The sequence below is a fragment of the Rhea americana genome, unplaced genomic scaffold (genome assembly GCF_003343005.1).
Source record: "Rhea americana isolate MKP2758 unplaced genomic scaffold, rheAme1 scaffold_32, whole genome shotgun sequence".
Taxonomy (NCBI): Eukaryota; Metazoa; Chordata; class Aves; order Rheiformes; family Rheidae; genus Rhea; species Rhea americana.
Window position 1 is genome coordinate 6,898,287 of NW_028186446.1, and position 16,797 is coordinate 6,915,083.

The window sequence follows — 16,797 nt, forward strand, 5'->3', positions numbered from 1 at the left end:
ATTTCAAAACATGTATTTTTTTCAAATTGATTTACTGTTATGAAGCTGCTACTGGAAAGCAACTCTGTTGGTCATTTGACAGACTAGCCCAATAATGCATGTTCGGTGAGTGTTGCTTATCTTAGGCACTGATAATGGTAACGATACCCACACAATGTTGAAATGCAACAATATTTATTTGAATAGCTTTTTTACCTGGACAAGGGACAGTGCATGTTTCCTCAAGTACCATCTTCTTATTACCGTCTATAACTGGCTCTACTTCACCACAGAATTCTTCATCTACTACTTTGCCAACATCTTCAACGGATCCGTCAAAAACCACGCAGGAAATGTTCCTCACTCGTGTCCCCTCTCCACACTGAGCATCCTGGGGAAGGAAGAGATGCATGAATGCTGGACAGAAGAAAATGTCAGGCTTTTTTGACTACATCTTCAGTGCTTTCTTAGGCATTGAATAATGAAATGGACTTATGCAGTGTGTGTTAGTGGCTTGAAAAACTAAATCTGATTTAGGCAAAAATTAATARGAGACACAACAACGTTATCTACTTATTCATTGCAGCAGAAAGGAAAAAATGGCATTACACCCTACTTCTGAGATAAAAATACATTATGCTTGCTGCTACTGCTGTTTCTTAAAGTATGGAGTTAGACTTATGCCTTTAAATTGCAACCATGGCAGTATCTGAAGTGAAGATCTCTTCTAGGATGAGGCTGTCTTTTTTCAGCAGAAGGACCTATTCCACAGAGACTCTTTCACTGTGGGATTTCAATTTATTAGCACAGGTAATGTACAGATACCAAGGCATACCTTTATTCTTTCCTATCTCTAGGACACTGTCACATCATACTGACAAGTATGAACTCTAAGAACAAATATTTATTCAGCTTTTGCATGAGAGATATGGAAGCAAATTAGCTACACTGTTGTGCAGCAGGTATCCAAGTATATCACAGATATGCCTAGATACGCAAACATAGTAACTTCAAAGTCCTCTAAGGCTTTTACCTCTACTTTGCATTCAGACCACTGGCCATACTGCCATCGATAGCAAGGTTTTACTGGACAGGGTTTGAACTGCTCCATCTGAGAAGGACAAGGCCTCCCATCCCCCTGAAAYGGCTGATTTATGGTTCTTCTTCTGATCATTTTTCCTGTAACGAGAGATAGCAGTATAAGTAAAAACAAAGCAGAGAGACTGATTTATTCCTCAAGATGGTTCTATTTTGGTGAAAAGCTTTGTGTTTGAATAATATAATTTCACATTGACAAACTGGATGATAAAGCAGATCTGCTGGCTCATCTGTTACATGGATTCTACATTTTCTGAGTCAGAAACTTCACAATCTATCATTTGTTTGTACTGCAAGAAGTGCAGGAGGATGTCTAATTAGGATTTCAGATTGCTCCTGTAACAAAAAACATAWACAGTAATTTCCTAGTTCAGAAGCATGGAACAAAATACTCCTGAATGAGACAGTCCTGCTGAGCTGATATATTTGTGACCTCATATGGAGATTTTGACTCTTGGTTCATCTGGAGTTTGATGCTAGAAGAGCACAACATGTTTTGGTTTTCCCTGAGTTAATATCTGATTCCAGATTTCTCTGATTCCAGCAGCAACAACAGGAGCAGCTTGCAACTTTCCCTCTCTGTTTGTCCAGATAACGTTAAAGRCAGGAGATGGAGGATACTGTATTCAGGCCCAAATAAAATTAAAATACAATAGGTTTATCCAACATTGATTCTGTTCAACCAAAAGTAGCACACTATCCAGCATCACTGAGATACAGACTCTAATACWTCTATAAACTGAAAGAGGAAAATGTTTTTAGCCTTTTGATGTCTCCTGCTTCTTTCATCTTAAACTAGACATTAGACCATTGTGCTTCATTAAGAAGTCATACGATAACCAAAAGAAATTTTTTTGTGTGACAGACGTAGCAGTTAAACAGCTGCTCTAGACTTGGCATCTTGGAAGGGTTTCTGTAAAAACAAAATAGCTGTGATATTTTAATCTATAGATGAATAAGTATACGCATGAAGTCTGAAACAAAATTTATATATTAAAATTTGTAAATTGAGACTTACAACAAACTGTAAAGCATTACACAGACTTACCTACTGAACACCTGGTGATAGCTGGCCAAACCAATTCATGTCTAATTGCACATTTCAATGTGATGCATTTGGAACTGAATACTTTAATGATCATAAACACAAATCTTTTGCTGAGAGCAAGCTGCATAAGCTACAATGCAGTATAAGAACTATATCAACCTCCTAGACATCCATATCCATTGCAGTTAGTTGGAAACAAGCATAGCCTCATCAGTCTTGGCTTCAGAGCTGCTTCAATTGAGATGTCACAGGAGAAAAGAAGATTTTCTTGAAAAGTACTGGAAACAGAACCCAGCAAAGAGCTACATGGAGCAAAATTCTTATATACAAAATTTTTCTTAAACTTCAGAGTCATTTGCATGGGTGCAAGACAGCAGTGTAGCTTTGAGGTCTCTAAGTTTATTAGGTTGTTATTATTTATCATAAAATAACAATTAAACCTATTAATCAGTTATCCCAATTGCCTATTTATTAGGAAAAGGGCAACTTCAAGACTTGCATGTGAACTTACTAGAATTCATTAAAAGCACTGAAAGTTTGAAAGCTATTTCAAATTATTAAAGTTTTTTTTTCCCACTTTTACAAGTAAATACTTTGAAAGCACTGTCATTTCTCATAACCCATCTTCAAGTTTTGAAAAAAGCACAGGAACAATACTTCTTATTCAGAAAAATATCTGGTCAACAGTTCTGGCCACATACATGAACAGAAGTTGGTAAAATGAAAATCTGGCAACATATTAAAAGTCTTCAGTGGAGCTATTAGCTCCAGTCTCATCCATTATTTCCCTTAGTAAGAAGGAACTCTATATAGACTATTATGAATGTGCTGAAAGTAGAAGTCAGTTTTTGAGAGGCAATGTCAAGCACTGAATGTGAGGGGGAACTTCTTCCCTGTGACAGTGATGGAGCCCTGGAACAGGTTGCCCAGAGAGGTTGTGGAGTCTCCTTCGCTGGAGATATTCAAGGCCCTCCTGGAGGCAACCCTGTCTAACACGCTGTAGGTGACCCTGCTGTGCAGGGAGGTTGGACTAGAYGATCTCCAGAGGTCCCTCCCAACCTTACCGATTCTATGATTAGGTTGTTAGACCCTGCAGTACCAAATTATTAACTGTTATCATTAAAAAAATCATATCTCTTTTTGATGAGTCCTTGAGATGGACAGAGTTTTCAGGCATTTTGGGCTAGACCTTTCCATCTATGCACTGCCCAAGGAATACCAAGAGATGCTTATAAAAGCAAAAATCTAGGTTTCATCGGAATAAAGACTAATGCAATTAATATACTAAGTAGAGAAAATTTAAAGAAATGAAATAAAGCAGATTAGAAATATTAAGTTTTATAAAATTTACAAAATCTTATAAAATTGAGTTATAAACCTGTCCCTCTGTGCCCACTGTTTCTGTGCAGGGCTAGCTTGTGATTCCACAGGTGGTTTCAGAGTACGCCAGCAGGGTTACAGTAAACTCTGTCTCCTACCACCACAAAGAAGTTTTTCTTCCTGCCTGCCTTCCCCTGGAAGCAGTCTCCCCATTGCTGGTGGAATTTTTTGCCAAGGCCTCTGTCTCCTTCATTTCTTCTCTTAGCTCACTCTGCAGCCTAGATGCTTTTCTCACCAGGGAGAAAAGTTGTTTCCCAGAGAAGGAACAATTCTCCCTACAACACAATCTCACCCAGTAGCATCACTCCCTTTAAAAATTATAAAGCATAATCAGAGAACATAATATAGCAGACATTTTTACTTTATTTATATTTATGTTTCAAGCACTTCCATGAAGGGTACATCATTTTATTCTAAGCCTAATAGCTGACTGGCAATTCCATACACTGCTAACCATCAAATATCTACACTGACATATCCCAGATATAACCGTAGAACAAATAGGGTTCATACAAGGGCTTCTACCTTTATCTGTCAGAAGTCTACATCTTAATTGCTTGGTATAATCGTCACTGCAAGTCCTTATTCTGAGAAATCAATGTGCTATTTCAGTACAAACAAATAGCAGGAGTTGCTCCATAGAGTGTGCCTTTGATACACATGCTCTGATACAGATTTAATTTTAAAAATTTAGACACTGACTAAAAATAAATTTTGGAAAAATCAAATTAATGTGATTGCAGCGAAAGCAACCTCCTCCTCTGCATCTTCTTCCATGTTTGAGGACTACAGTTGTCAGTGGGTTTAACTATGCTTTAAAAAACCCTAAGCTCTAAAAGCTTAGTTGTTCTAATCTCACCATTAATTAAACTTAGGAGGAAATTGCTCACCYCTTGCTGAGAAATAAAACTGTGTCTACTGTGGTCTCCATATATCATTAATCGTATCTCACTTTGTTCCCAGAGTCAGGGACAATTTTGGGCCAAGTTCTCTTGATCTTAAATGAGTGTAATCTGAGGTATATTATTTCCATGAGGAAGGCTGATTTAGATTCCCATCATTCTTGCTAATCAAACATATTTTCTAGTTCTGCAAAACATATAGTATTGTTTTTACATAAAAAAAAGCTCAGTCTTCGAATTATGCCAGAAACATATGCTGACCTGTAAGGCCACATGTCTGTGAGCACTGAGACCAAGGGGACCAGTCAGAGAGCTGACAGTTTACAGGGCATTCCACTACACATGATGTATTCATCTGCCACGTCTTCTCCAAACCGAGCTGAAAGAAAATATGCAGTGGTCAGCATGTAACATCCAGTCGTGTCACCAGCACAGCCTATGCATTTGGAATCCGAGAGAACTAAAGATTTAAACAAACATGAAGTCATGACTAAATAAAAGGGGAAACAATCAGGACATTTAAAACCTCATTTCAGGGCTGCCTTAATGCACATGTYGATTTTTAAGTACATATTTATATCTCATTTTTGTCAATTGTTTTCTAAATCAGAGACTAAAAATTGAGGCTTTCCACTCTATAATCTTATTTTATACAGTGCGCAAAGGACAAAACAATTTAAAAGGTTCAGTGCAGTATTTTGAAAATAGCAATACATAAATACTGAACTATTGTAACAGCTGAACTTTAGTTCAAGGATGTTCCTTGGGCTAACCCATGTTGTTCCAAAACTAGTATTACTTCCTAACAAAAGGAGGGGGCTGAACATGCAATGGGTAGTCAGTTAGTTAGTCTGATGCTCTAGATGATAAGAGCTTACATGAGTTCCAGAAAGACTGGACAAGGGAATGGAAGAGAAATTTGAAGKTTAGTAAACATATAGAAACCATGTGTGGCTAACACGGTTAGAGCAGCAAGAGCTGCAAACAGTTGAGGCTAGGAAAAGAGTACATAGAAGAATTGTGTATGTTTGGTCTCTTATTTTTCCCAGGCACTTGCTTATATCTCCATTTTTTCCAATGTGRTCTTTAACTTTATTGCATATGTTAATTCTATCTGCCATCCTGTATGCAGAAACATTGGCAATTATTTGTTTTAAAAAATACAGTGAGTGTTTTCTTAAAAAACTCTGCAAGAAACAGAATCCTCTAATATCCCTCCTACAACAGCTGTGGAGTACGAGGGAATGGATCATGGACTTGAAAACAGCCAAACTCGCACCTTCTCCCAAGAATAGCTTCTCCTATGCCACTCTGCGTACAGAGCTCTTCTCGGGGTGGGAGTCAGCCTAAAAAGGTTAGGGAACCCTCGCAGGGAAGGGAGAGTTTTGTGGCCCCACTTCGAGGCAGCGGCTGTGCTCACAGCCCTTGGCTCTGACCCCGTGCAGCCTCTTCTCTGGTCTCATTAACCGACCTGCTCCAGATTTTCCCCATCCAGCTATAGAAGACAAGAGATATTCTGCCCATTACAAATGATTGTAARTGATGATCAAAAGTGATGGCATAAATACCTGCATGACAGTATTTATCCCTGCAGCCTGTACAGTTTAAAAATGAATTAAAGGCATAGGTGCCTTATAGAGTATATGATATCAGATACGAAAGAAAATCAATTCTGGCAATATGAACAGATCTTCAGCTTCCAAAGATTGTCCTCTTCACTGGCCCTCTACAGCAGACCTAGATCCCATCTRGCTGTTTCAGAATTCCTGGAGGCCACAAATATCTTTAGCTTTTTTTTTAAACCATTGGGGGATTTATCTACTTAAGGGTATTTGCTGAACTCTAATTCAAAAGCAAACTAGACATTTCCAATCTATTAACTGTAATGACTGCAAAGGTTAATGGTATAAAACCAGCAGTTAAGAYTTTAAAAGGGAAATAAAACTACTACTTCCCTTTTATTTATTTATTTCCCTTCCCTACTAAATACAAGCATGGAACAATAATTAGAAACAACATTAACATGTACTCTATAAATAAACTACCAGAAGTGCTGGAAATGACTCACCCTGGAAGACTCACCAAGTCTTAAATTTGCATTTGCAGTACCACTTATTGAGATAAATGGGGTTTTAGACCTCTGTTCTGTTTCATACATCCAAGAATAAGTTCTGGGCTTTTCTCTGCTGCACACACAACCATGCTCTTTCATGCAGGGGACACTTGACACCTTTAGATAATCTGGAATTTGGATAATTGGGAAGCTAAACAACAAGCTTCGAAGTCGCATTTAGGTCAAGTTTTACGAGCACAGGCTTGACAGGCTGCTGAATTGATCCCCTGTAATTACATAAACATGACTTTGGGGGTTTTTTGTTGTTGTTTTTGGTTTTTTTCCCAAGGGTGGCTTYTCGGCTGGACTTTGGCAGCTAGAGAAGGAAAAGTCCAGGAGAAATACTAAAGGTGAAGAGGAGAAAGGTGGAGGTCAGATTACCCACACTGATCTGCCTTTTGCAAGCCTTAGACGATGAAGTACTTCTGAAGTGGACTGGGGAAACATTTTGCAATTTTGCAAATTTTCTCATTTCAGCAGCTCCCTTATCTGAAAGAGCCTCTGCTTTGRGTGAGTAGTGGGTTCTGATTAGTAAAAGTCACGTACTAAAATTACAGCAAACGCTAACGCTGTGTCCTGTACTCCTGGTTGTACGTGGCASGGCAGCAGGATGCCAGATCAGCATTCTCTGTAAACTCTGTGATGTGGTACCCACAAAAAGCATCTAAACATGTTTATACGGATGTTAGGCACTAAAGATTAACCTCTGCTGGAGGTTAATCATGTCATCTGATCTAATACACACAAAGCTGCTGGTTTCTATGCTCTTCTGATTTGTAATTGCAGGTAAATGAATAAAATAAGCTCAAAAATACAAATATGACCAGCTTGCTTTAGGTGATTTGTTTTTCAAATAGTTAAGGAAAAGACAAGCAGAGTTCTTGTGATGTGCTRATTTCATAGAAGTAGAGACCAAGTAATCCAGCATTACTGTGCYTTGAGAGTTTGAGGGGAACTATGTTAATATAACTAGGACTTGGAAGTAAGCTCTAGCAATTGATTTATCCTGGCAGTAATCAGGATGATGGCTAGCTCCTTCAGCTGATTGACTGAAGTGAACAGGAGATCATATGCAAGGAATTAGCAAAGCAACCACTATAACACAGGGACTTRGAGGAAATTTTGTAGTATTTTTAGTATTGAACTATGCTGATACTCATACCTAGAGACAGTGATCGTCAGGAGACGGTATGAAGAGTTTTTTTACTAGGTTTTATTTTTGTTTCTTAAACAGCATATTATATAGAAATCAAAAAATTGCAATTGGAGACCTTCATTTTTTAAAGAAACCAGAGCAGGTTTAGCTATCCTGATCTCTCCTCTTTGCATGTAACAACAACAATCATAATCCTGTAAATGTATCCACATCTAATTGAAYAACACTTGTGACAGACTGATACATCTACTATCAACTTCTGTGATATCAGRTACTAGGAATTTCATTAGCTCTGTAATTACAAAATTAATTCATCTTTCTCTTATCATCAACCATTCTAACCATGCATACCTTACTTTGAACTTTATTTAATTCCTTTACAGTGGAGAAACACTGCCCTCACAACACAAAAACACAACAAAGCACCTGAGAGACCACCGCTGATTAGATTAGTGAGAAGTGCACAGCACATAGACACGTTTTGATAATTTCTTGCGTACTGTCCTCTCATGACCTGGGGAGTCAGAGTTCACTTTCACATCTTTAGAATGAAGGGACTGGGAAGCTCKGAACAGCTTGGCTTTCTTGTTAATCAGGTTAACAGATTTGACTCCTCACAGTTATTGGATCAGCCTTTGACCTTGCTGTACCACTGCTTACACATCCATAATTCATCAAGTAGTCTTGAACAGAAAGGCTGGGGAGCAGATCAGATTAGAGCTTTCTCCAGGAAGATGCATCTCTATACAGCCTACCAAATCAGAAGGGTAAATAAGACTGACTCAGGAGTTGCTGATAAAGCTAGGATCCAACTATAGTGATGTCTGTTGACTGGTAGTTTATTGCAAGTAATTTCTGAAATTCTTGTTTCTCATCTCTGTTTCCCTAATTAGCTTTCTGGTGAATGAACTTTCATTTCTTAAATAYAAGAAAGTTCACGAGGTTTTCTGCAGTGAGATTTCGTTTGTCCTAAATGTTGCGCAAATTCATTGGTCAATAATAGGAATATTTTCAGGGCTTTATGGTAGAAGAAATATATTCCCCCTTATAATCTCATAAAGTCAATTCTTTCTGTTGAAATATTTATTTGAACGGATATATATTTTATAGTATGTCTTAGTATGAATYAATCAATACTACAGTCTCTCACAAATAACCTAAGAGCCTTTTTTTTCCTTTTAATGCACTAAACCGTTAAMTTCAGAGAAGCTTGTTGGCAAGTGGACAGATCTTGAGTTCYTCCCTGAGCCATAAATTGTCAAATTATCAGATTTGATTATAATCTCAAGAGGYGTGTGGAGGAACTTGACACAAAAGTCAGCTTCAGCTGAAACTTCATGCTTTTGCTAAGAATCTATGGATTCAGAAATCTAGGATGTTGGAGGGAGTTGGAGAGGCAWAAGTAGCTTGGACACACACTAAAAAAAACACTGTCCAAGGCAAGTGATGGTTTCCTGACTCCCTCCACTTCTGACAAGTCTCTTTTCTCTATAGGCACATTCTGAAGAGCAGCTACTAGCCAGCAAGGTCCCTTAGAAAACCTACTGGTGACAAAGCYGCTATGGAGGGCACTCCACCTTAGTCCTCCATTGGTGACTCTGTTTTTGATGTTGAGGGACCCAGCRGTGGTCGAACGGTAGCCAAAATAAATTCAGTTACTTTCTGTCAGAAATGGGTATAGCATCACTCTTAATGCAATATTCATTTTTTTCCCCCATTTTTCTTCATATTACTATCTGCATGAAAACACTGAAACAGACCCACAAAGTGCCAGAAAAATAGTGCTGTCATGTTTGAACAGTTAATTTGAAGATTTACAAAATAGCTCTTAAAATTTAAGGTGTCCCATCTGTTGAAGATTACTTCTCCATATATATTTGTTTCATTAATACATCATTCTTACTGCACATTTCCTCACACTAGCTTTGGTATCTTCTGTGTAGCACAGCTGGAGACACGAAGTTTGCATTCAGCCCAGCTGCAGAATAGCATGTGACAAATATTTTCCAACACATTGAGCAAATGATTGATACTGGCAGCTGTCCAAGGCTCTACACAGAAGTTGTACCAAATTAGAATTATGATTAGTATTCTGATTGATTAAAATTTATTACCTTTATTCTACCTTATTAATTATTGTTTCTAAATCATTTCCTTCAGGACGTAAYAATTAGCATTCCTTCATGGAAGCATTTAACAGTAACCAAAAGAAATTTTATTTAAAAAAAATCTCTGATGATGACACAGCTCATTTCAGAGGTACTTAACAATCCATGAATAAGGCTGAGAAACATCTGGTGAAGGTGGGCTACACACAGGATAGATTAGTTGGCTCAGGAGTAATAAGCACCTTTAGAAAGGAGCTTACTCACAGGTACCCACTCACCTCTTCACAGTACTTCAGGTCAACTGATTTGCCATCACTGCGAACACAATCTAGCATTCGTGTTTTGATACCATTACCACAGACAGCCTTCTCGCTGAGCTGACATGTGCTCCAGTCTGGAAACAAGAAAATCATTAGGAATGGCAAGCACTTTAGATAACAATCTTAATGATCCAATCTCACATTAATTCTAATTCTGATAGCCTAAAATAATCCTCACAAGCAACTTTAATGCATGCAAAGGTTCATGGAGTCCATCTGCTACATGTTTTTGGAAATAGCTACAGATAGTGCAATGTTAGTGTCAGTGACTTGATGACTTCCTGAAAAGTCCATATTTGGTTTTACCTGCATGGATTTTGAGTAAATCACAAAMAGATCATAGAAATAAATTTCCTGGAGTTACAGAAGGCAAAATAAATCCAGGTTGCAAAGTTTCCAACAWTATTTTATCTGAATCAAATAGCTTGAATCAGTCTTCATTACAAACCGCACAGCTCACTGCATAAGAACAGAAAGCAAAAAAATCTGTTCTTTAAAGTGAATGGAAGAGTTACAGTCCTTSCCTCTCTCCTACCCACTATATATACACACACAAACCCCTCACCTGGGAAACAACAGCAAAATAAGAGTTTTTTTTGCCAACTATGCTAGGCAAGAATAAGGTATGGCTGTATGGCACTTCTACTGAATCAGCAATGATCTCTAGACCAAGACAACTTCTAACTAGGTGAAATCTATCCAACTATCTGAAATGCATTCTTTTATGCATCTACTAAATGTCAAAAGAAGTAGTGTTCTTGTAAGTGCATTATAACATTACAAAATACCTGTCACGTTGTAATCATAGTGGTAGCAATTTTTGTTCAAGGTGCAGGGCTCTGTCTCAGTGGCAGCAGGACAAGACTTTCCATCATCTGGCTGTCTCAAAGACTCTGCTGACCTTTCACGGACATTACTTCCATTGCATGGCTTGAAATGGAAATCAGAAATAGCTAGCTTTGATACTTTGKTACCCTGATACTTTTTCACACAGTACTATAACAGTCTTTAAGTAACCTCTTCACAGAATGCAAGTGTAAAATAATGGCTCCATGTTGTTGCTTAAGAGAAACTATTTCTTGTTTATTCAGAAAAAAATTAGTCTGTTGTTTCTCCTTCGTAACACCAAAGATGAAATATCCTCTGATTACTTGAAAAATACATGGATATTTTCCTAACTAATTCATATTTCAGTAACAGTGCTTTGAAATTATTGCACTTATAAACTGGATGTTCAGATGCTGACTCTGCAAATGGTGTACCATAGTGCACCAGAGTCAGAGTACTTAGAAGTCTTGCAAAACTTTTTCATGTTTGGACTTGAAAAAAGTTTTGTAATTTTTAGTTTGGGCTTTTTTGGCATTTCTCTTTGAGAGGAGACCCAGAACTGTCTTTATATGCTTAATCTTTATCTACAGCCTTTTACTCTTTAGAAGATACTACCATTTTTAGTACAATGACTAGACTGCTACAGGAAGGCCCCTGGCTACACTGAAAGCTGGGCTCCCTAGCCACTGACAAAACTAGTCCACCCAGAACCTACTCCACAGTGAAGAATGACCACTGGTGAAATTTATTTATTTGTTTGTTTTATAGGAGGCACTTTCACAAAACAATTTCATTTTATGAAAAATATTGGCACACTTTATTTGCAACTAGTTATCAATGATCATGAAGATGACAGTAAATGCAAAGATTGACATGTGCATCCCACTGCTTGCTCAGCATCTTTCCACAATAATTCATGAATATATATATATATATATATATGTATATATATATATATATTCCTAAAATTGTACATGTTACCCTGAAATACACTCCTTACCAAAGAACATCGAGACCATGGTCCCCATTCAGACACGACACAGTCTTCAGGACACGGTAATGTGCATTTTCTAGCACCAAGTGGCATCTCTTCAGGATCACACAGATAGTCCTCTACAGTGTCAGAAGGACCATCCACGGTGTTTAGCATGCACCTGGAAAAAAGGACTGCACATAAACTGCATTTGTCGTGGATTTTGCACAGTATCTGTGTTCTACAGTATTCTGATGAATACACTTACACTTTTTGTCAGCAAGTAATAACTGTCAAATAATTGCAGAAAAAGAACTAAGTATTGATACAGAATAACCAAGAAGATAAACCAAAAATAACCTCCTATTTTACAGACGACAGCTATGAAAAGAAACGAAGCTGAAATGCAGAATTTATATATTCATTACTGCTGACTTGCTGAGAACTTCCARGCAAGTGATCTACTTGACACTAACTCACCAGTAAGCCTTCATTACACGAGTCCTCAATACACATGTGATCTGTATGATCCTACTGATAATTTAAATTAAGCCTTTTCTATGGTAAAGTCCTATTCACACAGATGCTTTTTAACTATCATTATATGAAATGATAATAAGCTGGAGGCCCAGTCAAGATCAGAACTTGAGCATGCTCTGTTTTGTAGCACTGGAAAAGATGACAATCCTGATCCCACAGTATTYCCAGTCCAAATTAAACTAATGTTAACTTATCCCTCCCACCTATCAGCAGAAGACTGACTAGCACATGACTAGAATCATTCAAATTAAAGATGTTTGCATTTGTTTTCCAGAMCGAAACTCCACTCAATTACATTATTTTCTTTACACTCAGAGAGCTTATATTGTTAGTCTAAACTAATTCTTGAAAAACATTTTATGAAATATATTTTCTTCTACAGTGAATATGAGATTCTGCATCTTCATGTATCTCCTTTGTGGAATTAGTATTCTAATGGCATTATGTGACAATAAATGGAAAGTTAGCTTTTCTAGTCCCAAAGGGCTGAAATAATTTTCTTTCTTTACCTTTGATGGTAGTGCTAAAGTCTATTTTTCAACATAAGCACTGATTAATTCTGTTTTATATTGAAAGCTTTTTTATTTATTTATTTTTTTTTTTTAAGAGAATTCTTACTAGGAATCTAATTGCTATTCTGTGAGAAGAGTTGTGCATAGATTTTTCTAACACTGGTCAAGCAAAAATTAAGACTGAGATCTTGAAGTAAGTATTTACACTGAAGAAACAGTGCAATTGTGAAGAAAGTCATAGAATCATAGAATCAGTAAGGTTGGAAGCGACCTCTGGAGATCATCTAGTCCAACCTCCCTGCTCAGCAGGGTCACCTAGAGCGTGTTAGACAGGGTTGCATCCAGGAGGGCCTTGAGGATCTCCAGAGAAGGAGACTCCACCACCTCTCTGGGCAACCTGTTCCAGTGCTCCGTCACTCTCACAGTGAAGAAATTCCCCCTCACGTTCAGGAAAGTCTTGTAAAGTACAGCTGTTCCTAAGCACTTGTGGCTAAATGTTCTCTTTATTGATACTGGGTCCTTCAAACTGAATTCAAATTATGTTTTTGTATTATTCAAATTTATAATCTCAATGGGTGTTGCTGTGTACTTAGCCCCAGAAAATAACACATCTTCAACTGCTTTATCTGCTATGTATCACAACATGTGAGACAAATTTTAATTAGCCCTTGATTAGAACTTTAAGTTGATGAGCATACAAGATACTTGGATCAGGTTCAATAAACAGATGATGTCTGGACTCTCTTATTTCATTTCATTCACTTTTGCTACTCTTTCCTGTAATAAGGGCTATTATTAATCCTGACTGTATATGTTCTTAGAAGGTTTTTGAAAAAAAGTGTAAAAGTGTACTTATAAAAACACTTGTAAAAAGYGTAAAAAAAATCACTTCATATAGAAAGAGGCCCATTTTGTCTTTCAGAAAAGTCATAAAAATGTGTTACAGAATTTGTATTAGTATAAAAATATAATATAATATAGTAGAGCTATACTACATTTGCTGAAGTTATGCAGACTTATACTAGRCAAAGTTCTGGTCCAACATAGCATGGCTAGACTTATGCTATACAWGAAATAAAATTATACAGAATTAAATATAAACATGATTTGCAGTGAAGGTTCTTCTCTAAACTTGGGGAGAACCAATGCTGTTTTACCTGACTTTTCTGGTTTGAACACCTTCTCCACAATTCTCTTTTAAGTCCACATTGGTCACTTTGCAGACGCTCCAGGGCTCAGTAACCCATATATGCTGACTGCAGTCACTGTGGCATGGGACTACCTCGTAGACCTGGAATCCACATCGACTGTCAGTTTTGTTGCATACAAATAAGATAAACATGCAACAGTGATCATGCTGAGATACAACCAAAAGTATTGCTACTGCTCTTTTTGATAAGAGTAACCAATGACAATTTGATGTATATAAAAGTTGCTGATGAAGTGGTTGAAGCAATAATACAGATAAAGTATTTGATGCAAAACTATAGGAATAAAAAAATAATAATAATAAAAAAAMCCCAGAAGCTGAGAAATCTAATGCGAGATTCTCTTCTTCTCTCTATCACTAAGCCCTTGCCATATGTTTCCACTGGTATTATCACCATGACTGACATTCAAAATCTTTACCTTGAGCTAAGTGTCTGATATACATCTTGGAAAAATGTTCCAAAAACTATACTTCTGTACTTCAAATCTCCCCTCAACTATTCCATCCTACTGTTATTAGTCATGGGGTTTTTGGTATTTCTAAAGAGAGGTGAACTCAGTGTAAATTATACTAACATATATTGCTTCATTTTTAATTGTGGATACTTAAAATCAGTCTAATATATTTTGCATATTGGCATTATTATCAGGCTTAGATTTGAAATACTGTTTTATATAGTTACTTATACAGTGTTCAYACATTTCTTTAAGACAGATTACAAAAAAGGGCAGACAATGTAATCAGGAAGCACATGTTAAGGTTATCTCTCTATTTTAGAAACTCTTACCTGAGCCTGAAGAAAGTATTTTCATGAACCCCAAAGAAAAGCCAAAGATAAAAAGAAAGAATGATTAGAGTGAAGCATAGGTATTTAAATGGCATTCATTCAGTTTTTATTAAAAATAATATTCTGCAACTTCTGCCTAGCAAAAGGTATCAAATTTTTCCTCTTGCACCTCTCTCACTATCATGAGGCATTCTTTGTGAGAAGTTTGCCCTTAGAAGAAAACAAAGTTTATAAAACACATACAGTGAGAAGTGACTGTAAATTAACCTCCTTCTCAGATATCTCCTGGCACATGATAAACAATTTTCCTTCTTTGCCTATTACGAGCAGCGATTCTTCACTAAGTGGGGAGTCCAGCTTCCCTGTGATGAGAGAAAATCCTGTTTTTGGAGAGGATTTTGGAGTTCTCTATTAGTTAAAAGTGTTTTGATAGTACTATGTGCAATAGGTGCAAGGGAAGAAAAGCAATGGGCAGTTCTCATCCTTCCAAAGTTCTTATCTTTCACTGATTATGTTAATTATGCATAAATTACTTAAAGCTGATTGTCTCAAAAATATTTTATACCAGCTAACTTGATACATCATTCTGAGTATCTGGTTAGCAACTGATATTTAAAGGGAATCTAAAACACAGTAGAAAAAGAGGGYTGATGGTTTGGTATTTTATCAGTTAACCTGCAAAAAAAGACCCCCCTTTACCCTGAACAATGACAATGGAGCGAATCTGACAGATCACAGTGCAGCTCATCAGCCCAGGAACAGCAAATCCAGCGTAGTCAGGGCATTTTGGCCTTCTTTGAGTGGCATAAGCATTAAGTTAGATGTGAAGATGGGTGGTATAAACTCATTCTGAGCAACGAACTGGACTTCCTGCACAGCCTGCAGTCACATGGGACATGGCATGCACATTTATCCTTGTCCAGGATTTCCAAAATGAGAACAGGGAGGCTATAATTTAGGGGAATCTATCTATATGGCTCACTGGTTGGCATCAAAAGAAATATATAAAACCTCCACACTGAACAGTTTTTCCAATAACAGGAAAATGGGATAGCTTGCAAGAAAGCCAAAGCAAAACTCTGTATGGTATTGTATTTGTTTGGAGATCTCTTGATACTGCTGGCATGTTCTGCAACTACAATTGCAGGCCATTATAGTTGAGCACAACAAAGATTTAATTTCTAGCTAGGTAGAAACAAATAATGCCTGGAGCCAATCAAGACAGGGATGCTCTTATTTATCTAACAATCTTTCATTAGCTTCTTCAATTAAAATCCTCTGAAGATCATTAATGCGATTTTACAAYAAATGAGATTCTAGTATTATGAACTGCAAACTCGCGTTGTAGCAGCAAAAGTATATTTATTTTTCCAATTATCCAGATGAAAAAGAGAACAACTCTTTGAAGTTAATGTCAACAAAGTTCCTCTCTTACAGTATTCAAAATCTTGCCATTTGCATGCGATTTTCGTTGTGAATTTTATGTGTATACACATCTACCAATGGAAAAGTGGAGCTATGATAGTCAAGTAAAAGGACACAACTTTTAGCCAGAAAGATGATAACTTAGAATGGGAAGAATGAGAAAAACAGTTTATGAGGTGATTAAAATTATGGMTTCTTACTTTTAGGCTTGTATGAGCTATTTAGAAATCATTTACATTGAAAGTACCATCTGTGACTGAAACAGGCACACGTTCGTGGTTGGAGTGCGGTCACTCCTGGCTCGGCTGAGTGAAAGAAAGTGACTTCCGATGTGCCTTGATTCCCACGGGCTTCCTGCTTGTTTGAAGCTGTGATGACTTTTAGCTCAGGGTAGTGGGTTGTGAGCAGGGGGCGTTCG

The 16,797-nt window shown here is 37.2% G+C and overlaps 1 protein-coding gene across 4 annotated transcripts in view; it reads right to left on the bottom strand.

Annotated features, from left to right (window-relative positions):
• THSD7A (thrombospondin type 1 domain containing 7A) overlaps window positions 1-16,797 on the bottom strand; it is a 204,333-nt gene that overhangs the window by 15,723 nt on the left and 171,813 nt on the right. For all 4 annotated transcript variants that reach the window (XM_085310555.1, XM_085310558.1, XM_085310556.1 and 1 more), the window contains 7 exons: window positions 14,115-14,248; window positions 11,933-12,086; window positions 10,893-11,034; window positions 10,063-10,178; window positions 4,669-4,786; window positions 1,013-1,158; window positions 196-370 (listed from right to left, as the gene is read on the bottom strand). In XM_085310555.1, coding sequence (XP_085166681.1) covers window positions 196-370; window positions 1,013-1,158; window positions 4,669-4,786; window positions 10,063-10,178; window positions 10,893-11,034; window positions 11,933-12,086; window positions 14,115-14,248 — 985 coding nt within the window. The remainder of the gene's footprint in view (window positions 1-195; window positions 371-1,012; window positions 1,159-4,668; window positions 4,787-10,062; window positions 10,179-10,892; window positions 11,035-11,932; window positions 12,087-14,114; window positions 14,249-16,797) is intronic.